At 42.6% G+C, this 27,094-nt stretch overlaps 1 protein-coding gene across 2 annotated transcripts; it reads left to right on the top strand.

Moving 5' to 3' along the window:
- The first annotated feature begins 118 nt into the window (after positions 1-118).
- LOC106602692 (LON peptidase N-terminal domain and RING finger protein 1) lies at positions 119-26,920 on the top strand. 2 transcript variants are annotated; one of them, XM_014195477.3, is made up of 11 exons: positions 119-903; positions 8,319-8,434; positions 16,512-16,634; positions 19,156-19,371; positions 19,723-19,948; positions 20,418-20,635; positions 20,932-21,053; positions 21,472-21,630; positions 22,416-22,578; positions 23,053-23,205; positions 24,507-26,920. In XM_014195477.3, exons 1-11 carry the CDS (start codon positions 282-284, stop codon positions 24,663-24,665), a joined length of 2,277 nt encoding a protein of 758 aa, XP_014050952.3. In that variant the 5' UTR covers positions 119-281; the 3' UTR covers positions 24,666-26,920. The 2 variants fall into 2 exon arrangements, with proteins under 2 accessions (XP_014050952.3, XP_014050951.3); XM_014195476.3 differs by having other exon boundaries at positions 19,720-19,948.
- Positions 26,921-27,094: the final 174 nt, after the last annotated feature.

Genomic DNA, 27,094 nt, shown 5'->3' with positions numbered 1-27,094 from the left:
ATACACTCTGCGTCTGCGCACTTTTCGTCAGACGCTTTTCGTAGTTATGAAACTTCTAAACTAAGGTTTTGTAATCGAGACTCGCTGGCCAATCAAGGAACTGTGATTCCCGTCACGTGATCGCATTTTTACGTAACAAACGGGTGTACACCTGTATGTTGCCAAGTCGCTACTGGCACATAAACTAGAGACACATTGTTGGCTACAGCTATGGCTAAACACATTTTTTAAATACATTTATAAAAACCGGCATACATTGTATGCCGATCGTCTAGCCTACAATGTCGGTCCAACACCCCGACAGAGAGGACGACGTCGAAGAAAGAAGAGGATTCTTCATCGAACCAGAATACGACTGGGACGAGGAGCAGGATAATGTAGACCACCACACACTTATTTTACAAAAAGCTGATGCACTGGCATCAGAAAACCGTCTCAAAGAAGCCATCGATGTTTACTCGATGGCCTTGAGATATGGTTCTGTAGGGCCGGAGCAGATGAGCACTTTAGTGGATTGTATTCTGCGCAACTTCAAGAGAAAGCTGGGAAAGGATGAGCCGCCTTCGGAACGAACGCTACATATTTTGGATAACGCCGGAGAGGAGGATGTTTTTGACTGCCCGAATTGTCATAGATTTCTAGGCGAGCCCGTGACTATCGGCTGTGGACATTCGTACTGTAAAAGATGTTTACAACATCAGCTGCTCTCCAAATGCAAGCTGTGTAGCGATGTTGGAGGCAGGCCGACGGAGCTTAAAACAAATGTGATTCTATTCGGACTTTTGGAAAAGTGGTTTCCCGAGGAGCTGAAAAGGTCCAGAGCTATTAGTGAAATTGAAGACCTGTCTAGAAGGAAACATTTCGAGGAGGCCGTATCACTAGCGACAGATATGATTGAATCTGGTGAGTGGGGGGAGGAAAGGCTTTTGTGGATACCACTTCCCATCCTTGTTTTGTGTGCTATGATGAGACATTTAGGAACTCTGTCAAAGCATGAACACCAAGTGTTATTTTAGTCATTCCCTGTTACTGTTTCTGGTATTTATTATCAAAGAGTAGGGAAGGGGAGTTCCACTGACCAATATTGAAGGTACCCGCTTGTCATGTGTTTGACTAGCTTTTTTGGCAGCGTTTACAGGCAGCCCAATTCTGATCTTTTTTTCACCAATTTATCTTTTGACCATTAGATCTGAAAAATATCTGATGTGGTTGGTCAAACGACCAATTAGTGGAAAACATCAGAATTGAACTGCCTGCGTGAACGCAGCCTTTGTGCCACTGATGTAACCCTCGTGCCGCCCTGTTACGACATTTCTTAAGTTGGGCATGCGCACAAGCAGCGAGTTTCATAAGGCAGGTCGTGACACAGTGGAACGTTTTGTAACTAAGTAGCGGGGGATGGGTTTGCCAAACAGTAATGTTATAACGTTTGGTCCCCTCTCAAAGTCCGAAAAAGACACTTAAAAAGGCAAAATGTGCTGCCCAATCAAGGCATGGCGGTGCAGTTATTAACGTGATGGCATTTTTACGTAACAAACGGGTGTATACCTGTGTGTTGCCAAGTCTCTACTGGTACATAAGACGAAGAAGTCAAAATGCAGAGAGTGCCAATGCAAATATTGCGAAGGCAATAAAAAGTGACAGCACTGAAGTCTATAGTCATTGCTGTAGGCTGTGTTAGGTTTTAATGACACCAGACATACAATTAGTGATACTTACAAAATAAATACCAAAGAGATTACTGAAAGTTGTCATTCTGTCTCCTATGGGTAATACTGAGCGGTTAACCAACAGCCATTTTTCGTTTTTTAAACAACTAATTGACTGACATCTGTTAAATTATCTGAATTCCATATTTTCTTTTATTTTCTTCTGTGAGCTCAGTGCTGTTTCTTTAGAGAAATCACATCAAGACCAAACTGTGCGATGTAGGCCTAGTAGGGAGTTGTAGTTTACATCAGGCCAATATTTTACATAGTTTATTGCAGAAAACATCATAATTAACAACAAATTACCATAATCCATTGCTCGCCTACTTGTCCAGCCATTGTTTCTTCAGCTGCACTAACACAGCCAGCCCAATTCTGATATTTTCTTTCGCTAATTGTTATTTTGACCAATCAGAGCAGCTCTGAAAAAGCTCTCGATGTGAAAAGATCTGATGTGATTGGTCAAAAGACCAATTAGTGGAAAAAATATCAGAATTGGGCTGCCTGTGTAAACGCAGCCTTTTAGGCCTGCTATGTTAGGTTAGTGTGGGGGCAGACACGAGAGAAGACAGAAGAATGCGCTATGGAGAGGGATAGAGACCAGTTGCTTTGCGAGGTATGAATGAAATGAAGACTTGGAATGAAATAATAAAGTCATCAAATAAAACAAATTCAATACACACAACAACTTAAATATTTTATTAAAGTAATGTGAGTAAATTATGGTTAATAAGTGATAACCAGTAATGGGCAGTCACTAACATAATGGGACTTTTAATTTTTATTCTGTGTTGTTACAGCGTTCAACCAACAGTGCATTTAATGCACCAAAATGAAAAAACGTGATTATTTTTGTAACAATCGAACCGAAACCGACCTCAAAATCTCACCTTGACAGCCATTGGCCTTGTTTGATGGTTCAGCTTCTCGGAAAGCAATTTATTCCTGGAAAATAAGTGTGAAATCGATCAGGTCAACAGTTACAAATACTCACCAAGGCAATGCTCTCCGTAATGTGAAGGCCTACTCAGGAACTCTAATGGCACCTATGTACTGTAGATGCATGGTTATTACATCGAGTAGTATGCTTTGCACAATAACATGCTAAATGTAGCCCTAGCGTGTCATGTAAGTACTTATTGAAATGATAAGAGCAAGAACGTTGAGAAAGAAAATGTGTCTAACAATCTCTTGTCATGTTGTTGACCTCACAATTAGACCAAATTACGCCGACGCTGTTTCTTCAGAAGACATTTATTTGTATATATGAAAAAAGTAAAAGTAAACGCTAAAGAGTAATAAAGTCATCCGTTGTAAGCCATGCTAAACTGGTGTATGTTTATACATTTAATAAGGGGGTGCGGAGGTATGACATAAAGATTCCAGATATCTGAGTCAACCTGAAGTTGTTCATGCTGTGATGTAATATTATAACAGAGGTCTGGATTTTCTACAACCCGACATGCTGTTGCTAAAAAATCCGAAGATTTCTGCTCATTCAAGATCCGCTAGCCTACCTCCTTTCAGCTACTGCTCAGTCACTCTGTGACTCCGCTGCCGCTTGTACACAAAATAGTTTGATTAAACATAGTTCTTTGACTGTAAAAAAACAACAAAAAACAACAAAAAAACACTACATACTATTGTAAACATAAGCACAACAGAAGCTAGAGCCTGCACAGCATATCAAACAAGCAAGACACAGACAGGCAGTATTACACACATTGGCTAAACAGGAAGTAGACTGCTGGCTATATGGCAGCATAACTATAAAGATGACATCATCACACATAACGCTAATTGTTTTCCCCCAATGCAATGTGTAGACTGTATCTTGCTTGTGCTACGCTAATATCCATTACAACAGAATGAGGAAGGTTGTAATGTAGCTTTCATATATATTTTTGGAAAGTTTGTTCAAATCGCAGCTGTCCAGATATATTAGGCAGAGACATAGCCCACGTCATCATGTCGATCAAATTGGTTGAGGGTTCAGAAGAGGGTAAGTAAAGAGAGAACCGCGAATGTGTGTGTAAAATAACACGTGCGGAACAAGATTCGCATCTTTAGATTTGAGAAATACGTTTCCAGAGGGGCGGGGTGCGAAAACTCCGTATTCATAGCCTCGGCCATATTATAAGGTCACCTCCAAGACCCTTGCCCCTCTGTCACTGAAGATAACTCATCAAACTGCACAGGCTCCCCTCTCTCTTGACGCTGAACTGATCTCACTTATTAATAAAGGGGTTACAAATTATATATTGCCCAATAATAAAAATATGAGCACTTATTGCATATAAGTGTAGCCTAAAGCTACTTTCTTTGATTTGAGACTAAATGAGTGCAACAAAAACATTGTTTGGTCTAGAGGTGGAAAGTTATGCCCTTATCTTTCAACAGTGTTTAATGTGGAAATGTTGGCAACTGTGAGAAACGGTAGCAAATGTAAGAGCCCATAGCCAGTGTGGCATTTTGGGTCAGCTAAGGACTTCGCTGAGGTGACTTTGGTTTTGGGGCGCAGGCGTGTGACACAGTTGCAGTGCCAACGCTGGTGGCACAGTCGGTCACCGCCAACAGAGCGGCAAGAACCAGACTAGAGGTGCCACCGCTATGACATTACTGTATCTGTCTGAGACTTGGTGAGCTAGCCAAGCCTGAAGCACATAAGCTAATATGGAGTAATCCCCCTTCTAGTGAAGTGAATCACACAGTCGTTGTCTGTCTTTTCCCCCACACAACGGAAAACCCACCGGGGTGCGTCTCAATAGTCTAAAGGGGCTTAGTGTTCTTGACCTTGTCCTTCATCTGTACTGATCTACAAAGGCATGTTAGGTTAAAGCAAACCAGACAGTGTTTCCTATCCAGGGGTTCATGCTAGACAGGAGACAGTGTGGGTGAAGGAAAGGAGACCGGGAGAGGAAGCCACTTTGAACGATGGAGATGCAACCCTTGTGCGTTTTGTAGACATGTCACCTCTAGCCGCAGGCTCAGAATCACAGAGGCCCATCTTGGACCGCAAACAAGATGCCACAGTGTGTCTCTTATCTTGCCAGCGACGCACATGATTTTGAACATTCATCATAGAAGACCAAATAGGCCTAGTCTATGACCTCATTTGAAAGCTGGGAAGCTTAACCTGGTCTACAGTGTTTTCCCTCTATTCATTTAGCTGCCACACAACAACAAAAAGTAAAATTATTTATATACAGTATATTACAAAAATCTTATTTTTTCTAGAAAACAATCTTCGGGGTGTAAAAACGCTTTCAGTGTAAACTTAAATGACTAAACCCACACAAAGTATGTAGAACATATAATTGACCTACATACTTGTTTTATAATGTCATCTTTGAGAAATAGAAATCACCAAATAAATGCTACGACAGCCAGGTTTAATCGGAAATTTCCAAAACGTTGAGTTTAGGAGTATTTTTGGCATGGCTGGATTTCTGATAAGATACTTAGGGTATATGCCCAGGGGCCCTGATTGCGGTCCCTGTTGATTTAAAAAAAAAAAAAATCATGTTTGAGCATAAGAACACAGAAATAGCCATTGCAAAATGCATAGAATTGCAGGAAATTGGCTTTCACAAGTTTCTCTCATTTATAGAATTGCAGGATGCTTCTCTCTGCCGCCAATTCCGGACTGATTTAAGACCTTCCGGACCAATTTCATGCCTTGGATCATTAACTTCTATAGGCTAGGACTACTCTTTGACAGGATTGTCACGGTCTTCACAGGCCCCCAGTGTGCAGTCTGGAGTGTGAAGTCACGAGCTCTGCTGGTCGGCTACTGCGTAGCAACCTAGTGGTGCCAAACTGGTCTGCACTAGAAAGCCTATGGACATTAAGATCGCTACAACCGACTCTTTAGAAAAAAATTTAGATGCCTATTTTGGGCTCTAAAATGTGTTTATTATGATCTAGTTCGATCCCCTCGGTAAATTCTTTAAGTTTGCTACCAATCGAGATATTTAGTTACATAGTGATCGCACCCTGATGCACTCTCATTGCACGTGGTATTCACGTGGTATCCGGTATTGACGCCGATGTCATCTAGCATTGTTGGGTTGACTCCCAGGTAGGATGAAGACGACTACAACGACCATCATCCTTTGCTAGTCACGGCCACTTTGATCATGATCCTAAGACATTTTTTGGTGCCATTCAGCTCCATTCAGCAATATGGGGCGCTTCAAATTCAAATATTTCCAGCTTCATGCGCCATCATGAGTTTTCCGTACGAATATGTGGATGATGTACAGTTAATTCGGAAAGTATTCAGACGCCTTCACTTTTTGCACATTGTGTTACGTTACAGCCTTATTCTAAAATGGATTCAATCTACACACAATACCCTATAATGACAAAGCGAATACATGTTTTTAGTAATTTTTGTTAATTTATTGAAAATTAAAAAACAGAGACCTTATTTACGTAACTATTTAGACCCTTTGCTTTGAGACTCGAAATTGAGCTCACGTGATTTGGAAAAGCACAGACCTTTCTATATAAGGTCCCACAGTTGACAGTGCATGTCAGAGCAAAAACCAAGCCATGAGGTCAAAGGAATTGTCTGTAGAGGTGCGAGACAGGATTGTGTCAAGGGACAGATCTGGGGAAGGGTACCAAAACATTTCAGCATTGAAGGTCCCCAAGAACACTGTGGCCTCCATCATTCTTAAATGGAAGAAGTTTGGAACCACCAAGAAAGACTCTTCCTAGAGCTGGCAGCCCGGCCAAACTGAGCAATCGTGGGAGAAGTGCCTTGGTCAGGGAGGTGACCAAGAACCCAATGGTCACTCTGACAGAGCTCCAGAGTTCCTCTGTGGAGATTGGAGAACCTTCTAGAAGGACAACCATCTCTGCAGCACTCCACCTTTATGGCCTTTATGGTTGAATGGCCAGACGGAAGCCACTCCTCAGTAAAATACACGATAGTCTGCTTGGAGTTTGCCAAACTGACTCTCAGACCGTGAGAAACAAGGTTCTCTGGTCTGATGGAATCTTTGGTCTGAATGCCAAGCGTCACATCTGGAGAAAACCAGGCACTGCACACCTGGCCAATACCATCCCTACGGAGAAGTGTGGTGGTGGCAGCATCATGCTGTGGTGATGTTTTTCAGCGGCAGGGACTAGGAGACTAGTCAGGATCGAGGCAAAGATGAATGGAGAAAAGTACAAGAGAGATCCTTGATGAAAACCTGCTCCAGTGCGCTCAGGACCTCAGACTGGGGCGAAGGTTCACCTTCCAACACAACAACGACCCTAAGCACACAGCCAAGACAACGCAGGAATGGCTTCGGGACAAGTCTCAATGCCCTTGAGTGGCCCAGCCAGAGCCCGGACTTGAACCCGATCGACCATCTCTGAAGAGACCAGAAAATAGTTGTGCAGCGACGCACTCCATCCAACCTGACAGAGCTTGAGAGGCTCTGCAGACAAGAATGGGAGAAACTCCCCACATAACGGTGTGCCAAGCTTGTAGTGTCATACCCAAGAAGACTCGAGGCTGTAATCACTGCCAAAGGTGCTTCAACAAAGTACTGTGTAACGGGTCTGAATACTTATGTAAATGTCATATTTCCCCTTTTCATTTTATTTTATAAATGACAAAAATGTCTTAACCTGTTTTTGCTTTGTCATTATGGGGTACTTTGTAGATTGATGGGGGTGGAACAAATAATCCATTTTAGAATAAGGCTGTAACGTAACAACATGTGGAAAAAATGAAAGGGTCTGAATACTTTCTGAATGCATTGTAAGTGCAGCAGGTATATCTCTCTGGTCACCCCCAAAGCCAATTTCTCCTTCGGCCGCCTCTCCTTCCAGTTCTCTGCTGCCAATGACTGGAACGAACTACAAAAATCTCTAAAACTGGAAACACTTATCTCCCTCACTAGCTTTAAGCACCAGCTGTCAGAGCAGCTCACAGATTACTGCACCTGTACATAGCCCATCTATAATTTAGCCCAAACAACTACCTCTTCCCCTACTGTATTTATTTTATTTATTTATTTTTCTCCTTTGCACCCCATTATTTCTATTTCTACTTTGCACTTTCTTCCACTGCAAATCTACCATTCCAGTGTTTTACTTGCTATATTGTATTTACTTTGCCACCATGGCCTTTTTTGCCTTTACCTCCCTTATCTCACCTCATTGGCTCACTTTGTATATAGACTTATTTTTGTACTATATTATTGACTGTATGTTTGTTTTACTCCATGTGTAATCTGTGTTGTTGTATGTGTTAAACTGCTTGCTTTATCTTGGCCAGGTCACAATTGTAAATGAGAACTTGTTCTCAACTTGCCTACCTGGTTAAATAAAGGTGAAATAAATAAATAAAATAAAGTGCTATCACTATCTACTGGTTTTAATGTCTATGGGTCTTCATGTCATGTGTTTGACATGGAATCTCTTTTGCTATTATGTTGAATGTATGCTTTTCTCATAACACGAATATTTCGCCCTAGAGTTATGGTCATCTTCGGTGACAGATCCTAAAATATTTGGAAATTTGTCTGAAATGTGTCTTTTAAATTTTTTTAATCAAATAATTTGTCTCTGCTCTCCTCCTTTATCCTTCCCTCCTTTTTCCCCCAGATCCTGGGGATGAGGCAGTGCGGTGGTCACGGGTCAAGGCCTACACCGGGCTCCAGCAGTACCGATTGGCCCTGGAGGACGCTGAACTCTGTCTTAGCTCCGCCCACTCTGCAGAGGTAGGTTACTGGACCAATGGGGCAAACTGTGTGTTGAGTTCAGTAGGCACAAGTAGAGGAGAAAAAAAAATATTTACGAAATTTAAACAAATGTTATGGGAGGTTTTAAGTTTGCTGAGGCCTACTTTATTCACTTTATTCACTGCTCCCCAGCACTATCATTATCCTTAGTACTTACCAGGCACCCTGTGGCACTTTTAAACAGTGAATTAGAAGCCTATAGCTCCGGTAATATCCTCCACGCTTTACGACACCGTGTGATGCGTCATGGAGGGAAAGTGGAGGCTGATTAGAGGCTCAGTCAGGTTTTAGTAAGTCTAAATGTGTTAGCAGGGCCATCCTGAATAAGAACCGGTAGGATATATTTTAGGGCGTCTTAGCGCTATTAACATCATTGTTCACTATGTCCTCTAGTTCGATTTTTAAGTCTTGATAAATTCTAATATAATATTACTGTATAATATTTTTCTGTTATCAAATGTTGATTTGTTTTTCCTTTACATAACTGTTTTGATGGAGGGTTCAGAGCCTCTCATTTGGGAGTTGTGTATTTGTTTGTTACACATTTGGTCACACTTTTGGTCCCACCAAGGCTGAAATTTCAGGTGGTCTTTTCAAACATCGCTTACTCTCAAAGGGCAATATCATAATTTTCATCATTTCCCAGTATTATTCCATCCTCATACTGTGGAAATATACAGTGGGGTCTGAAATGATTGACACCCTTGAAAAAGATGAGCAATAATGACTGTATAAAATCAATAATTAAAATACTTAGCTATATTGTATGCTCAAAAAAATTGGTAAATGATATTTTATACTAATACAATTGCTCAGAGAAAAGATAACTTTTTTTTTCTCAAATAAATAGTCTTATAAATAAAGTAGTCAAAAGTTTAGTATTTGATCCCATATTCCTAGCACGCAATGACTACATCAAGTTGTGACTCTACAAACTTGTTGGATGTATTTGCAGTTTGTTTTGGTTGTGTTTCAGATTTGTTTGTGCCCATTAGAAATTACTGGTAAATAATGTATTGTGTCATTTTGGAAGGACTTTTACTGTAAATAAATATATAATATGTTTCTAAATACTTCTACATAAATGTGGATTCTACCATGATTATGGATAACCCTGAATGAATTGTGAATACAAATGTTTATTTATTTTGCTACGGGTGGGTGCTGCTATGGTGACCAGTGAGCTGAGATAAGGTGGGGCTTTACCTAGCAAAGACTTATAGATGACCTGGAGCCAGTGGGTTTGGCGATGAATATGAAGCGAGGGCCAGCCAACGAGAGCATACAGGTCGCAGTGGTGGGTAGTATATGGAGCTTTGGTGACAAAACGGATGGCACTGTGATAGATGACCGTGGCAGCTTTCCAATCTTTAGGGATCTCAGACGATATGAAAGAATGGTTGAACAGGCTAGTAATAGGGGTTGCAACAATTGCGGCGGAAAATTTTAGAAAGAGAGGGTCCAGATTGTCTAGCCCAGCTGATTTGTAGGGGTCCAGATTTTGCAGCTCTTTCAGAACATCAGCTATCTGGATTTGGGTGAAGGAGAAATGGGGGAAGCTTGGGAAAGTTGCTGTGGGGGGTGCAGAGCTGTTGACCGGGGTAGGGGTAGCCAGGTGGAAAGCATGGCCATTCATAGAAAAATGCTTTTTGAAATGATGAGTGAGAAAGTTGCAGAGGGTCAAAGATCATACCCCCAAGACATGCTAACCTCCCCTGTTATTCTTAATGGTGAGAGGTTAGTTGAAGAGGTGGAAATATATAGTTGGGGATAAACATAAAGGCCCGAGCTAGATGCCACATAGGGTACATCTTTTGTTTAAATTTGTATTTCCATAACTGCTGATTTAGTTGGTAATGTGTAGTTTAGCAAACTAGGCTACTCAGCAGGAGTCATGCCTCTCTTAGAGAGAAGACGAACTGGTTCAGTACCCCAAGGGGTTAGGAATTTTTGCATTGTATGTTAATCCTATTCAGTGAAGCCTGGCAACTGAATTGATGTTGAGTTATCCAGGTCTTGTTGGCTGTTGTTGTCAGGCTACCTGCATTGTGTTCTAACTAGGGCCCCTTCTCCTGATGAACACTTCCTGTTGAACGAGGGAGAGCTTGGTTTGTTGTTTTGAATGGTTTGTTGTTTTTAAAGTGTATTGGAAAGTTTCTTAGTAGCTAACTAACTTTTTACTTTGGATCCCACGGCGCATTTGGCATCAGTTGCTGGGACTGCTACTCTCTGTCCAGTGATCCTGCCGACCAAGGCCGGGTCTGAGGAGCTATTTGGCGTACCTGCCTTTCAAGCTAGTGGGGTTTCTTGAGGGCTTGAACACAGCCCGCGTCGCAGTTAGCCATTGTGCCTGGGACCGCGGATTGTCCCGGGTTTGTGGCTGTCTAGATCCCTGCTGCTTGTTGTGTTCAATCTTCCCTCTGACCTGCCCTGTCTGGAACTGTGAGGATTAACAGCGTAATCTACGTTATTAGCTACCATGACAAAGACCAAAGCCAGCTTGAATACCGTTGAGGACAGTGGTGTCTCTCTATCACAGGTGAAGGGTCTTTTAAACAAACACAAATAGTTCTACAAGCAGTTGTTACAAAAACAAGAAAATAGCTTCAAGTGTTTTGTCTAAATACTGGTCGATTCAACTAATAAAATAATGGACGACCTGACCAGAGAGGTCCAGGACCTGAAGAACAGTTTGCAGTTCTCTCAGGGTCAGCTCAATGAGGTGAAACAGGAGAACGGCAAGATGACCGCAATCTGTAAGTCATTGAGAGAGGACATCAGTTCTGTGTGTGAATCCATGATAACAATGGCGGAGAAATCTATGAGGGACAATCAAGGTAGAACAACATAGTTGTGGACGGAATTGAAGAATCCCCAAATGAGACCTGGATGGAATCTGAAGACAAAGTGAGGGAAAGGTTCTCTGAGAAATTGAAGATGGCCCACCGGAAGATTGAGGTGGAGCGCCCCCACAGGACTGGAAAACCCACCACCGGCCCTGGTGACAAGCCCGATAGTGGCCAAGTTCCTGAGGTTCAAGGACAAGGTAGCTGTTCTGGAAAGAGCCAAGAACTTGAGAGGAACGCATATCTTCCTCAATGAGAACTATCCTGAAGCTGTGCGCCAGAAAAGGAAAGAACTTATCCCAGCCATGAAAGCTGCCAGAGCATGTGACGACATTGCTTACATCTCCCAGAAGCCTGGAAGGGATGAGAGAGCCAAGCCTATGGGTTTGCAGCTTCAACCCCTCAGCACACACACACACACACACACACACACACACACACACACACACACACACACACACACACACACACACACACACACACACGCACACACACACATCAATTGATTAATGGAGTGCTGAATGTATATATTTATTCTCTTGCTTTGTTTGCAAACTCTTTTCCATATTATGTCTATCTCTGATAAGCTACCCAGGAAAGGGATGAAAATAGCCCATATTAATATATGTGGACTTAGAAATAAGGTTCATGAAATCAATAACTTGCTAACATCAGACAACATTCCTATATTAGCCATTTCTGAGACTCAGTTAGATACTTCATTTGATGATACAGCAGTAGCAATACAAGGATATAACATCTATAGAAGAGACGCTTATGGGGGAGGTGTTGCTCTATATATTCAGAGCCATATCCCTGTAATGCTTAGAGAAGATCTTATGTCAAGTGTTATTGAAGTGTTGTGGTCTTGCAGGTTCACTTTGCATATCAAAAGCCTTTTCTTGCTGTAGGCCACCAAGTTCTAACAGTCAGTATCTAAATAATATGTGTGAAATGTTTGATAGTGTATGTGATGTAAACAGAGAGGTCTACTTTCTTGGGGATCTGAATATTGACTGGTTTTCATCAAGCTGTCCATTCAAGAGGAAGCTTCTCACTGTAATCAGTGCCTGTAATCTGGTTCAGGTTATTAATCAACCTACCAGGGTGTTTACAAACACTAGAGGGACAAGATCATCCACATGTATCGATCACATCTTTACTAATACTGTAGAACTTTGTACTAAAACTGTATCCGTACCCATTGGATGCAGTGATCACAATATAGTGGCTATATCCAGGAAAGCCAAAGTTCAAAAAGCTGGGCCTAAAATTGTATATAAGAGATCATACAAAAGATTTTGCTGTGACTCTTATGTGGATGATGTAAAAAATATTTGTAGGTCTGATGTGATTAATAAGGAGCATCCAGACACGGCACTTGATGGATTTATGAAATTGCTTCTTCCAATTATTGATAAACGTGCACCTGTTAAGAAACCCGACTGTTAGAACTGTTAAGGCTCCATGGATTGATGAGGAATTAAAAAACTGTAGTGGTTGAAAGAGATGGAGCAAAAGGAGTGGCTAATAAGTCTGGCCAAACATCTGACTTACTGCAAATTGAGAAATTATGTGACTTAACTCAACAAAAACAAGAAACTGTATTATGAAGCCAAGATCAATGATATAAAGAGTGATGGGAAAAAAAACTTTGGAGTACTTTAAATTAAATTATGGGCAGAAAGACAAATTCAACTCCATCTTTTATTGAATCAGATGGCTTATTCATAACAAAACCATTTGATGTTGCCACTTATTTTAATGATTACTTCGTTGGTAAAGTGGGCACACTTAGGCAGGAAATGCCAACGATGAACAGTGAGCCATCGTATTCATGCATAAAAAACAAAATAATGAAAGAAAAGCATTGTAAGTTCGAATTTTGTAAAGTTAGTGTGGGAGAGGTGGGAAAATGATTGTTATCGATCAATAATGACAAACCTCCTGCCATTGACAACTTAGATGTGAAGCTACTGAGGATGGTAGCTGACTCTATAGCCACTCCTATCTGTCATATCTTTAATATGAGCCTAGAGGAAAATATTTGTCCTCAGGCCTGGAGTAATTCTGCTACCCAAGGGTGGTAAAGCGGCCTTTACTGGTTCTAACAGCAGGCCTATCAGCTTGCTGTCAGCTCTTTACTTATTAATTAATTGATTTTATTAATTTATTTAACCTTTATTTAACTAGGCAAGTCAGTTAAGAACAAATTCTTATTTACAATGATGGCCTAACAAAAGGCCTCCTGTGGGGATGGGGGCTGGGATAAAAAATAAATAAAATAAAAATATAGGACAAAACACGTATCACGACGAGAGACCACACTACATAAAGAGAGACCTAAGATGACAACATAGCATGGCAGCAAGCCATGACAACACAGCATGATAGCAACACAACATGACAACAACATGGTAGCAACATGACAGCAACACAACATGGTAGCAGCACAACGCAAATACAATGTTTTTCTCTGTAAACAAATTAACAACAGACTTTCAGCATGCTTATAGAGAAGGGCACTCAACATGTCAACACTGACACAAATGACTGATGACAGGTTGAAATAAATTGATAATAAGAAGATTGTGGGAGCTGTACTGTTAGATTTCAGTGCGGCCTTTGATATTATTGACCAAACTGGCTATTTTATGGCTTTTCAACATCTGCCATATCATGGATTCAGAGCTATCTATCTAATAGAACTCAAAGGGTTTTCTTTAATGGAAGCTTCTCTAATGTCAAATATGTAAAGTGTGGTGTACCGTAGGGCAGCTCTCTAGGCCCTCTACTCTTTTCTATTTTTACCAATGACCTGCCACTGACATTAAACAAAACCTGTGTGTCAATGTATGCTGATGATTCAACCATATACGCAACAGCAACCACAGCTAACGAAGTCACTGAAACCTTTAACAAAGAGTTGCAGTCTGTTTTGGAATGGGTGGCCAGTAATAAACTAGACCTGAACATCTCTAAAAGTAAGAGCATTGTATTTGGTACAAATCATTCCCTAAATTCTAGACCTCAGCTGAATCTGGTAATGAATGGTGTGGCTGTTGAACAAGTTGAGGAGACTAAGTTACTTGGTGTTACCTTAGATTGTGAACTGTCATGGTCAAAACATATAGATTCAATGGTTGTAAAGATGGGGAGAGGTCTGTCCGTAATAAAGAGATGCTGCAGGCTCTAGTTTTATCTTATCTTGATTAATGTCCAGTCGTGTGGTCGAGTGCTGCAAGGAAAGACCTAGTTAAGCTGCAGCTGGCCCAGAACAAAGCGGCACGTCTGGCTCTTCATTGTCATCAGAGGGCAGATATAAATACTTTGCATGCCAGTCTCTCTTGGCTAAGAGTTGAGGAGAGACTGACTGCATCACTTCTTATTTTTATAAGAAAAATGAATATGTTAAAAATCCCTAATTGTTTGCATAGTCAACTTACACACAGCTCTGACACACACACTTACCCCACCAGACATACCACCAGAACAAATTCAAGAAACTGTACAGTATTATATAGAACCACATTATTGCATGGAACTCCGTTCCATCTCATATTGCTCAAATGAACAGCAAACCTGGTTTAAAAAAACTGATAAAGCAACACCTCACGGGACACAAAGCCTCTCCCCTATTTGACCTGGATTGTTTGTGTGTATGTATTGGTAATGTGCCTTTTTTTAAAATTGATTTTTTAATTGATCTAGTTCTGTCCTTAAGCTGTTCTTGTCTATAATGTTCTGTATTATGTTTTATGTGGACCCAAGGAAGAGTAGCTGCTGCTTTTGCAACAGTTAACTTCTTATGGCTGGAATCCCGTTAACAGGATTGATATGACAACAGCCAGTGAAAGTGCAGGGCGACAAATTCAAACAACAGAAATCTCATCATAAAAAATTCCTCAAACATACAAGTATTTTACACCATTTTAAAGATGAACTTGTTGTTAATCCCACCACAGTGTCCGATTTCAAAAAGGCTTTACAGCGAAAGCACACCAAACGATTGTTAGGTCAGCAACTAGTCACGTTCAGTAATGTTTTGCTTCCAAAACATCCAGTGATTTTGCAGAGAGCCACATCAATTTACAGAAATACTCATCATAAATGTTGATGAAAATACAAGTGTTATACATGGAACTTTAGATAAACTTCTCCTTAATGCAACCGCTGTGTCAGATTTCAAAAAAGCTTTACCGAAAAAGCACACCATGCAATAATCTGAGTACGGCGCTCAGACACAAAAACAAGCCATACATATATCCGCCATGTTGGAGTCAACAGAAGTCAGAAATAGCATTATAAATATTCACTTACCTTTGATCTTCATCAGAATGCACTCCCAGGAATCCCAGTTCCACAATAAATGTTTGTTTTGTTCGATAAAGTCCATCCTTTATGTCCAAATACCTCCTTTTTGTTTTTGTTCACAAATCCAAATCCAAAAATTCCATTACAGTTCGTAGAAACATGTCAAACAATGTATAGAATCAATCTTTAGGATGTTTTTATCATAAATCTTCAGTAAGGTTGCAACCGGAGAATTCCTTTGTCTTTAGAAATTCAATGGAACTCAGCTACCTCTCGCGGGCGCGCGCATTACTGAAGCTCATGCCCTGCTGGCAGACCCCTCACTCAATCAGCTCTTATTCTCCCCCACTTCACAGTAGAAGCCTCAAACAGGGTTCTAAAGACTGTTGACATCTAGTGGAAGCCGTAGGAAGTGCAATATGACGCCACAGACACTGTATATTGGATAGGCCAAGACTTGAAAAACTACAAACCTCAGATTTCCCACTTCCTGGTTGGATTGTTTCTCAGGTTTTTGCCTGCCATATGAGTTCTGTTATACTCACAGACATCATCCAAACAGTTTTAGAAACTTCAGAGTAATTTCTATCCAAATCTACTAATAATATGCATATCTTAGCTTCTGGGCCTGAGTAGCAGGCAGTTTACTCTGGGCACCTTATTCATCCAAGCTACTCAATACTGCCATCCAGCCATAAGAAGTTAATGGGGATCCTAGTAAAATACCAAATACCCTCTCTCGTCTCTCTACCATTCTCTCTAGCGGTTCACCCTCTGGCTGTTGTTCATTTACAGTATTGTCCAGTTGAAATGCAGCGACGTAACCTATCTCCCAGAGTCTCCACTGGAAGTCTTACACTCTTTATAATCCGTCCCCGTCCCTCTCTCTCTCCCAGGGTTTCTACTGGAAGGCCAAGGTGCTCCAGGACATGGGCCAGGTGGACGACTCGCTGCAGGTTTTCCTCCACTGTCTGGCCCTGGATGAGGACTTCACCCTGGCAAAACGAGAGGTGGAAACGGTGAGAGAAGGAGTTGGAGGGAGAGTGATGTTGTTGTTGTTGAGCTATTTGCTTTGGCAATGATGCTTAAGTCCCCTTGCTCTTCCTGGAAGCCTTTGGACTTGCCATGAGTGAAGGGAGATATTGTCTCTTCTCAATGTCTTTCTTTTATTTTGTGAAGAGGTTGCTCTGTTGAGCCAAACCTCTGTGTATCAATGATAGACCCCCCCCCCCTATCACTAATGGCAGTGCCTAAGGTTATAAACTAGCATAAATATATATTATTTTTTTTATCTCTGGGAGCGTTTGAAGTCTAGACCCCTTAGCGCCATAGTCCGTTTCATAAGAAGCCAGTTGCTCTCTGAGTACCCCCTTTGTCTTACTTAAGCCATGCGTTTCCCAGTACAGATTTGCTTACCATCCATGAAAAGGAACACTGTGTGCCTTCATTTTGCTGATAGCCTAGCGTCGGCTAGCTAGGTTATTATCCTTAGCATCGGCCTAATGGAATCAAGCCCTTAGGCGCTTGCATGAGAGATGGAACATATCGGGCTGACAGCGGCCTTAATAGCAAAATCACATTATTTATAGAGAAAAGCGTCTGTTTTCGCAGGTGACGGAAAATGTAGTGACTATGATGCACTGTGAGTTTTGCTTCCATGATGAATCACCTGTCAGACTTAGTTGAAGTTCAGAGCGCAGTAAAGCGTGTTTCTTGTTTTTGTTGACACCCTGTTGAAAAAGAGTTGGAATGGTCATAGTTAGGCCTATCCATCGCTTTGCCACTCTTTTTGGTTACACTTTATTTTCCTATTACCACTTGCATCTATTTGGTATGTGCTATAAAAGTACTTGGTAACAGTTGGGACTTTACGTTATTTGTTACAATTGAAGCCCCATGACGAACAAGTAAGTCTTGGGTAGTAATTAATTATGCTGTATTCACTAATTAACATAGTGTCTCAGTTAAAATAAAGCGTTACAAATATTTTCCTTCCTCCCTCAACACCACATTCCGACTTAGACTCCATGTTGAAGCTTTGACCGAAGGCTGTGTTTCATGCAATTTCTGTAATCAAATGACATAAGTTTACTTTCAAGTGAGTCAGCCCTTGTGACTCTCCCCTCCTGTAATGACATAAACCGCATTAGACAAAGGCTTCATCCCAAATGGCACCCTATTCCCTACATCGGACATTACTTTTGACCAGAGACCTACGTCGTGCGCTATGTAGGGAATAGGGTGTAATTTGGGACTGAGACTAAAGTACTGTTACATAAGTCAGAGACACTGTGGACCGTTGTCCGACCTCAATCGCTGACAGGGTTTCCGAGGCTATGTGAAATGTCAGGGTGCTACTCTGGTGGAGTGAGAAAGTAGCGCTGTGCTACTTTGATCGTGTTGTTGACGTGTGGATCTGCGTTCCTGTTGTTTCTCCCTTTAGGAAGAGCTTTGTTTGGTTGAGTTGTTGAAGGCAAATGGCTTCTCTTTCTGCTCAAGAAGGGTAATGTTTGATTGAAAAGAGCTATATGGGATTGTCTGTGTGATGTGTGTGCCTAAGCAAAGGTGCGTTTCTGGTTTCTTTAGCTCTAATACAGCGAGTAGCCTATATCATATGGTGCTAAAACAATTGGGCTTAATACATCTCCTTTTAAATGCTGATGTAAACACAAATTCCCCATCTTGTGATCCTGGATGGGCCCCAGGTTAGCAGAGACAAAAATGGGCCGTTTTGTGTGTCTGGGAGTAACGGGGGGGAATGGATGAGGATCAGATAGATTTAAAGCGATTGGAACGGGGCCTGGGGGTTCGTCAGCATCTAATAACATGTCATGGACTGAAGGTGAAACGCAGAAGAGGAGGAGAATAACGTTGATATATAGGACGAGGGGGATTGGGTGGAAGTAGAGCGACAGAGAGGGTGCAACAACCAACACATGTTGTATTTTCTACAAGTGAACCTGACTGCAGATTGAACCTTTTTTTTGTTTGTTTTTGATGTCAATCATGTTATTGTGAAGACAAAGGCACATTTCCACATTGTCTGGACAAGTACGTTTTTCTACGCCTAAACCCACGTTGGTGCCAGTGGTCCCAGTCTTGGCCAGCCACTTTACTGCATTGCGGTCTAGTCGGGGGACACATGCTTGGCATAGCCTAGCTTCCCCCCCCCACCCCCCTACTGCTTCAAGACCTTAAACTTAGCCCCTAACTACATCTCTATCTGAATGGAGAGGGCATTCCTAGAAAGAGAATGACCCTTGCCTCACGTCTTATGTCCCCTGCTCTGTACTGTGTAGTGTTAGTGTGAATCTGTCAGGATGTTGTCTTTGTTATATTATTATTATTGTATTATTACCTTCTTCTTGAACTTGGCTTCTAATCCACTATTTTGGGGATTTTCTTTATACACTGTTCATGTGAATCTGTCACGATATCGTGTTATAAGATCCTTGTGATCTAGGCTCCTATTCCTTCATTTTTGGCCGATTTTTCTATCCAGTTGCACTGCTCCGATGGCTAACGCAATGTGTACCACAGATGCTGTGCGACCTGCTGTCTCCGGCCGGCGAGAACGTGAAGGTGGGCCTGAGGGAGACGGCGCAGAGCACGTCGCCTCACCTGCGAAGTAAAATTGTGGTAGCGGACGCCCAGGCCAGAGCCCAACAGCATCAGGCCAAAGCCAAACACCCTGCCCTGCACCAAGTCCAGGCTCGCACTTCCTTGGCACACCCCAGCCCCGTCGCACAACACGAGGTACGCTAACTGGACTGTGTGTTTGATACAGTCCTGAATCACTACGGTGGCCTTAAAAGTTTCCAAAGTCAATTATGTTTTGATATTTGTTTGGTGTTTGTTCATTTAAAATGCATCAACAATGTCTAACACTCCTTTTAACTTTTTAATTCTCTCTCTCTCACTCACTCACTCACTCACTCACTCACTCACTCACTCACTCACTCACTCACTCACTCACTCACTCACTCACTCACTCACTCACTCACTCACTCACTCACTCACTCACTCACTCACTCACTCACTCACTCACTCACTCACTCTCTCTCTCACTCACACTCCTCTTCCCCCTCCTCTCTTTCCGTCCAGAAGCCGGGTCGCTCCGGGAGCCAGGAGTGTTCGGGCCTCAGCCGCGCTCACTCGATGCGAGCCCACGGGCCGGGTCTGGGCAGCTTGGATGAGGGTCTTAAACGTGTCTGCTCTGCACCCCAGCTGGGGGATCAGGAGAAAGGCGTGCTGCTGAAGAGGAAGCTGTCGGCCTCCGAGTGCGGACCCCACGTCGTCTACAGACACGGGAGCAAGCATAAGAAACAAGGAGGTGGGAATCATGATCGCTGCTAGTATGTCGTAATTAGAAAGGGAATAGTTAAGCTCAGGGATCATCAACTCGTTTTTTCCTTTAGCGGATGGTCTAGGGGCTGGATCATAATTGCTAATAATTTGTAGACTGCACATTGACCTCAAGAAGCCCGAACAGATATAATGTTTGACTGAAACATAATTATTTCAAACCTTGCTTCCATTTGTATATGATCAGATAACTTTGGGGGCGAAATAAAACCACCCACGGGCCAAATTCAGCCTGCTGGCCGCCTGTTGGGGAACCCTGGTTTAGCTTGAGTGCTGGCTCTTTATATTGTTTTAAATTGGATTATAAATCGGAACCGCCACAGTATCAATTAGCAACGGTCCCATTAGCCATTGCCAGGTACCTTTGCTGTGTCTGTGTTTGTATGCGTACTTGGGTGTGTGAAGCGCTTGACGTCATCCTGTGGCTTCCTCTGTAGGGGCCTGTGGTGCGTCGAGCCAGGGAGCCTCAGCGCGAGCTCACAGAGTCGTACCCAGGGACCTACTGGACCCCAACGACCTGGAGTGTTCCCTCTGCATTAGATTGTTCTACGAACCGGTGACCACGCCGTGCGGTCACACCTTCTGTAAAAACTGCCTGGAGCGCTGTCTGGACCACACACCCCAGTGCCCCCTCTGCAAGGAGAGCCTCAAAGAGGTAAGAGGAGACCACCACCAACCACGACTCAGCGCCTGCTTTTCTTAGAACTGGAAGGGTGTCCTTAGTTTCGCTAAGGGTTACATCTCAAATGGCATCCTATTCCCTATATAGTGCACTACTTTTGAGTGGCCCTGGTCAAAAGTAGTGCACAAAATAGGGAACATGGTGCCATTTGGGACAGTATCTAAGACAATTAACTTGGGGAAGACCTCTTCTTAAAGGCCATGTCCTCAAAAATAAATCTTAACCTTAATCTTCTTTCATTCCTTCCTTCCTTCTCCCCCCCTCCCCAGTACCTGGCAGCCAGGAAGTACACAGTCACCAGTGTGCTGGACCGAGTGATAAAGCAGTACCTGTCTGAGGAGCAGTCGGAACGGCAGAAGACTCACCTGGAGGAGACCCAAGAGCTCGCAGAGTGAGTTGTGCTCCTAACATAGAATTAACCTAGAATGTTCCATTCTGGTAATTGTATTGCTATGGCTTCAGCCTTCTCTCTGTACCCTTTTCTCTCTTTCTCCCTGGTTGTCCTACTTTACTTTTTTTTTTTTAATGAATACAGCAGAGATCATGCAAAACACACACAGCAGACAGGCTCACCTAATGTTCGCACTGACTGTTAGATAGAATTCTATTGATATAGATTTTTACTTCGTCTTTGGAATGCACGTCACCTTTGAATCCCTTTAACTTGTGAGAGATGCTCGAGTGTCTCAGCATCATCTCTCTCTCTCTCTCTCTCTCTCTCTCTCTCTCTCTCTCTCTCTCTCTCTCTCTCTCTCTCTCTCTCTCTCTCTCTCTCTCTCTCTCCTCTCTCTCTCTCTCTCTCTCCGCAGCCTGATGAAGAATGTCCCCATCTTTGTGTGCACCATGGCCTACCCGACCGTGCCTTGCCCCCTGCACGTCTTCGAACCGCGCTACCGCCTCATGATCCGCCGCTGCATGGAGACCGGCACGCGCCAGTTTGGGATGTGCATCAACGACGCTCAGAAAGGGTAGGAACAGTGGCGCAATTGCGCCCGATGCAAGCACCTGCTGACGTAGGCAAGCGTGCGCACACATTGGCACGTAAACACTCACTCAAATGCGCGCGCACACACACCATTCTGCTGCGCACTAATGCATCACCTTCTGTCACCTCACTCTGGAGAACAGTATAAAGGTGAGGGAGGGGGCGGGGCCTGCGGAATTATGAAAATACTAGCTAATAGGATTTTGACTGAATATAAAATCAAATGCAACTTAGAAGCATCCTCCTGATGGAAAAAGACAATTCAAAACATTTAATGAGATTTAAGCATATCTATATGCTTATATTTAAGTGTTTCAAGATGCCTTAGGCTACTGTACCTTCTCTCAAATGAGTTGAATGCTGATGTTTCACTTGACTATGCAACGGCCCTGTGTAAGTTCACTTGAACAAAATAGGCCATTGACAAATCACTGCAATCGACTGCTTACGATGAGCCAATACTTTTTTCACAATACTATGAATTGCTGTCTGATTTGACTATGCAGTGACCATATGCAATATATTTGTTCTCCTCTTTAGCTCTGTTGGTAGAGCGTGGCGCTTGCAATGCCAGGATAGTTGGCTCGATTCATGGGACCACCCTTACGTAAAATGTATGCAGGCATGATTAAGTCGCTTTGTACAAAAGTGCCTGCTAAGTGTAATTATATATGCAACTTTAATTTAGCTATATAGACCATTGGCAAATCACCTCAAAATGACTATACGATTACAACAAAGTAAAATTCAGAATATTCCCGTTTTCAGATTTGTGGAGTACGGCTGCATGCTGATCATCCGGAGCGTCCACTTCCTCCCAGACGGGCGTTCCGTGGTGGACACCATCGGAGGGAAGAGGTTCCGGGTGCTGACCCGCGGGATGAAGGACGGGTACTGCATCGCCGACATCAAGTACCTGGAGGATACCAGGGTAAGAACCCATGTTCTCTTATCTGAAAATACTGGTTCGGATATTTCTATTTTTAATGGCGAGTTTCTGTTCTTTGTCTTTTATGGGCATATATTTGGTTATATTTTGATTTGTAAAGAAAGGATCACAAAATAATCCTCTATTATAAAATAAAAAACACAAATAGAGACGAAATGATATTGAAATCCGTTTTACATACGTGTGAATACCTTGATAATAACTCCCACTCACACCCGCTTACACGTTTAGCACAGCTTGAATTAGCCTAATATTTTAATTTGAATAATCCACTTTTCATTTCATTATTCACCCTTTGATTTAGAAGGCCTCCTGTAAAAACAGAAATTGTTGAGGCCATCTATCTGTTAATGGATTATGGTAGTGTGGTGTTTTGGTGAATCCCTACACTGCAATCTATGCTTTCAAACCTAACGCCCCTCTTTGCATGGTTAAAATGAGTTGATTGATTGACAGGTGAGCGACGACGAGGAGTTGACACAGCTGCAGCAGCTCCACGACGCCGTTTACGAACAAGCGCGCACCTGGTTCCAGAACCTCAAGAACCGCTTCCGCAACCAGATCCTTCAGCACTTCGGCGCCATGCCCGAGAGAGAGCCCGACATCCAGGTAAGAGCTAAGACACACAATATACGGTTTGTGTGTGTGTGTATGTGTGTGTGTGTGTGTGTGTCCAGGTTTAAACTGACATACAGGGAGCTAAGACACAAATCGCATCCCATCATTTAGTGTTTTTTCCCCCCCTCTCCTTTTTCAGGATCATTCATTAGGGCTCACTATAGCAAAATGTTTTGCAACAGAGTATGAAAATGATTGTTTCTTATTGGACAAGTTCAGTTAGTCCCTCCCTGTTTCAGGCTTTCTTCCATTTGGTTCTTAAATTAATACGACCCAGGTTTACAAACAGGAAGTATCTCCGTTAACGCTGCGTTAGAGAATGGTGTGGAGTGTTGCTCCCGCAGAAACAATCTATTTCTATGGTTTCTTCACTGATCTAGAATAGATCATTGTGGGTAATTCTTAACTAATCCTCTGGAGGAAGGTGTCAACCCCTTATCCTCTACACTTACGTCACAGACACACACAGATATACAATTGGACGCGCAATATCCAATGGAGGCTTAGCATTTTTCATGGAACATTTGGAATGGTACAGTTATATAATTGGGATAATGTGTGGCTGGACCCTGGCTATATATGGAGATACTAGGATTAATCATGAGTGTCTAGGGATAAACCATAGTCTAGATTAGATGACATTTCCGCTGCGCGCCTGTTTCTATTAAGAAATGTTTTGTCATACCCGTGGTATATGGTCTGATATATCACGGCTTTCAGCCAATCAGCATTCAGGGCTCGAACCACCCAGTTTTATAATAAACAACATGTAACTCTGACACAGCAACATCCAATAAGTGGCAGATTAGGTTCGAGCTGCTTAAGATGCAAGGTAATTCACCACATCAGTCATTTCCTGAGATTCTTGGCTCAATTATAGAACAGCCTATTTAAGATACCGACTCTCTACATGAGTTACTACATCTGGTAAATCTAAAGTGTCTCCATTATATCTGTCTGATGTAAGGCATGTACTGAACTGCGTCTCACTCGCTAGCCTCTACTCTCAAGTTCCTTCTAGATCTGAAATGATTGGATAGGAGTAGCCAATATGCCAATTATTCCACCTAGTCTTTCAGATGGCAAGGTCATGACGATAGTGTTTAAACCTATCCAATCACATTTGTTTGTGCTGTGACCCCTTAAAGCCTTTTGATTTCGTTGGTGGCCCAGCGGAAAAAAATAAAAAATTGCCAACAAGCCATTGTCTGTCCATTGTTTTGGGTGAGTGATATCATGTTTCTGGTCAGTGATTTTTTTTTTTTTTCCTTTCCTCTCCTCCTCTCTTTTAGGCGACACCCAACGGTCCGGCTTGCTGCTGGTGGCTGCTGGCCGTGCTGCCCATCGACCCTCGCTACCAGCTGTCGGTGCTTTCCATGACCACGCTGCGCGAACGCCTGGTCAAGATCCAGCACATCCTCTCCTACCTGCAGAGCATCCCCAACGAGTAGAAGAGTAGAGTTCCACCCGACCACAACTACTTACTACACCCTGGTCCCTGCACCATGTACCTCCATACCACATCTAACAACACAGACTCCTACTACTCCATACATCGGATTTCGCTATTTATTACTGCTGAGGTATCCGCCACAAGACATCCGTGAGACATCTGGACAGTGAGACATCAATGAGACATCTCCCTGAGAAGACAGAGTCACCCAACACTTCTAAGACACCAGCAAGATCCCAGTCACATAAGCAGCTAGCTTTAGCAGCACGACGGCTAGCTTTAGCAACACGACGGCTAGCTTTAGCAACACGACGGCTAGCTTTAGCAACACGACGGCTAGCTTTAGCAACACGACGGCTAGCTTTAGCCGCACGACGGCTAGCTTTAGCCGCACGCCGGCTAGCTTTAGCCGCACGCCGGCTAGCTTTAGCCGCACGCCGGCTAGCTTTAGCCGCACGCCGGCTAGCTTTAGCCGCACGCCGGCTAGCTTGAGCCGCACGACAGCTAGCTTGAGCAGCACGACAACTATCACACACCAGCTAGCTACATCGGCGAGAATCCACAGACGGCTGAGAAATCAGCCGAATTCTAAGAACTGGTCTTATCTCTTGTAATGACGCTTTCTCTCTCTGTCTGTCTCTCTCTCCATCCTCCAGGGGCGATCTTGTCTCTTTGGTTTTTGGTAGGCTGAGATAGATGTCTCTCTCTTTCTCTCTCTCTGTGATGCTGGTGAAAACAAGAAAGGCCTTTCTGTCTATACTCAACGCTGGCCTCAACAGTGGCACCAACCACCCTCAACACCTGCCACTGTCAGCTTGGTTACTTGAGAGAGAAAGAAAGAGAGAGAAATTGGTGAAGAGATGTCTCCGTTTTCTTGTCTACTCAAGACGACCCAAGCAGCCTCTCTGTCTCTATTCGGTCACTGTTGAAGGGTAGAAGGGATGGAGCGGGTGGATGTGTGTTTGTTTCTATGGGTGGACGGTGCTTCTGTGCAAATCCCAAATGCTGAAATTGAGTCTGACAGGGTGGATGAATTGTAGAAGGTTGGTGGTAACATATGGAGGGAGGGGGTACTAGAATTGTTTGTGTACTACAAAGCCCAACAAGTGGGATGGTGCAGCCTTACAATTACACTGAAAACAAAAAAGTGTGAATCTTACTCTTCCGATCATTAAGCCCCTCTGTCACTTCTCTCTGTCGACTAAACGCACAACTTCCTTCACCGCTGCCACCTGGCGGTGGTGGACCCTGATGAAAAAGAGAGCTTCCCCCTTTTTTATTAATGTCTCCCAAGTTTTGACTTTTTCATAAATGGTTGTTTTCTTCCATGACTTCAGAAAGAAAACCCTTGTGGCAGCCATTTTGTCCAGTCTGTAGTATAGCTACAGATGTTGGACTGTGGTCTCGCGACGCTCCCAAGTTCTGTTCTCTTTAACAGTTTTTTTTCATAGCTGAAAACAAGGCACAACTCAAAAAAATCCAGACTTCCAATATACATGAATAACTCTATGGTTTTGTTTTTGTTGTCGTTTCTCAGTGGATACGAACCTCTTGAATCCCGATAGCTTAGGAAGCGTTATTGATTTTTGCATTGGGGATGTTTCCCATTCCGAGTTATCGATTCTTGAGAGAAACATCAAAAGTCATCCATGTAACTCGAGTGTTGTATTTCCTATCCCTCTAAGCCAAAAGTTCCAACTTCCTGTTTAAATTCAATGTAAACTGAAGTAATTTTTAAGGACAGATATATATATATATATATTTTGACAGTATGTTTGTATGTACAAAATCACAAAAGGGGAACTTGCAATATTGTGACAGTGAAAAGGAAAAAGAAACAACACTAAACAATGACCTGCATTCAGCACTGCAAGGGTTAAAGGTCACCCAGTTGTCAAGTAAAAAGCAGTCGCCTGCCTTTTGTCAGAAAAAGGACTAATATAGGTGAATATATCTGGGGTGGTCGGTTTCAGACTAATTTTTGCCTTATACCATTTTAGCATTTTGCTTTGAATGGCACAATGCGACGGCTTGGTTAGCGTTCCTTTTGCCGTACTAGTAATTATGATATTTGTGTTAATTATTTGTCATTTCTTTAGCCGCCTCATGGCCCGAATCGTTCACAATGTGTATAATGTTTGTCAAGTCGCGGCTTTGTTTTGTTTAAATCATTTTGTTTTTGGACAGATCATGCTTTTTCCTCTAATGTTTAAATTATCAATTTTCAATAATAAATGAACTCATTTTTTTCAACTCGAAGCCTCAAGTGGTATTATGTTAATGTATGGACTAAATGTAACCCATGAATGTAACCCATTGTCAATGTAACCATCCCGATCCCAGTGTTATGCATTGGGTGTTACATCATCAGGAAACGCTTGGCACATTCAGGACAATCTGTTCAATTGGTTGTTCAGAATGCTTCCA

The sequence above is a fragment of the Salmo salar genome, chromosome 04, assembly GCF_965601325.2.
Source record: "Salmo salar chromosome 04, fSalSal1, whole genome shotgun sequence".
Lineage (NCBI taxonomy): Eukaryota > Metazoa > Chordata > Actinopteri > Salmoniformes > Salmonidae > Salmo > Salmo salar.
This window is presented reverse-complemented; position numbering and strand designations above follow the sequence as displayed.

Coding starts and splice junctions, on each gene's coding strand:
- LOC106602692 (XM_014195476.3), top strand. CDS start 282: ATGTCGGTCCAACACCCCGACAGAGAGGACGACGTCGAAGAAAGAAGA. Junction 21,054..21,471: donor GAGACCCAAGAGCTCGCAGA/GTGAGTTGTGCT, acceptor CTCTCTCCGCAG/CCTGATGAAGAATGTCCCCA. Junction 22,579..23,052: donor AGTACCTGGAGGATACCAGG/GTAAGAACCCAT, acceptor ATTGATTGACAG/GTGAGCGACGACGAGGAGTT.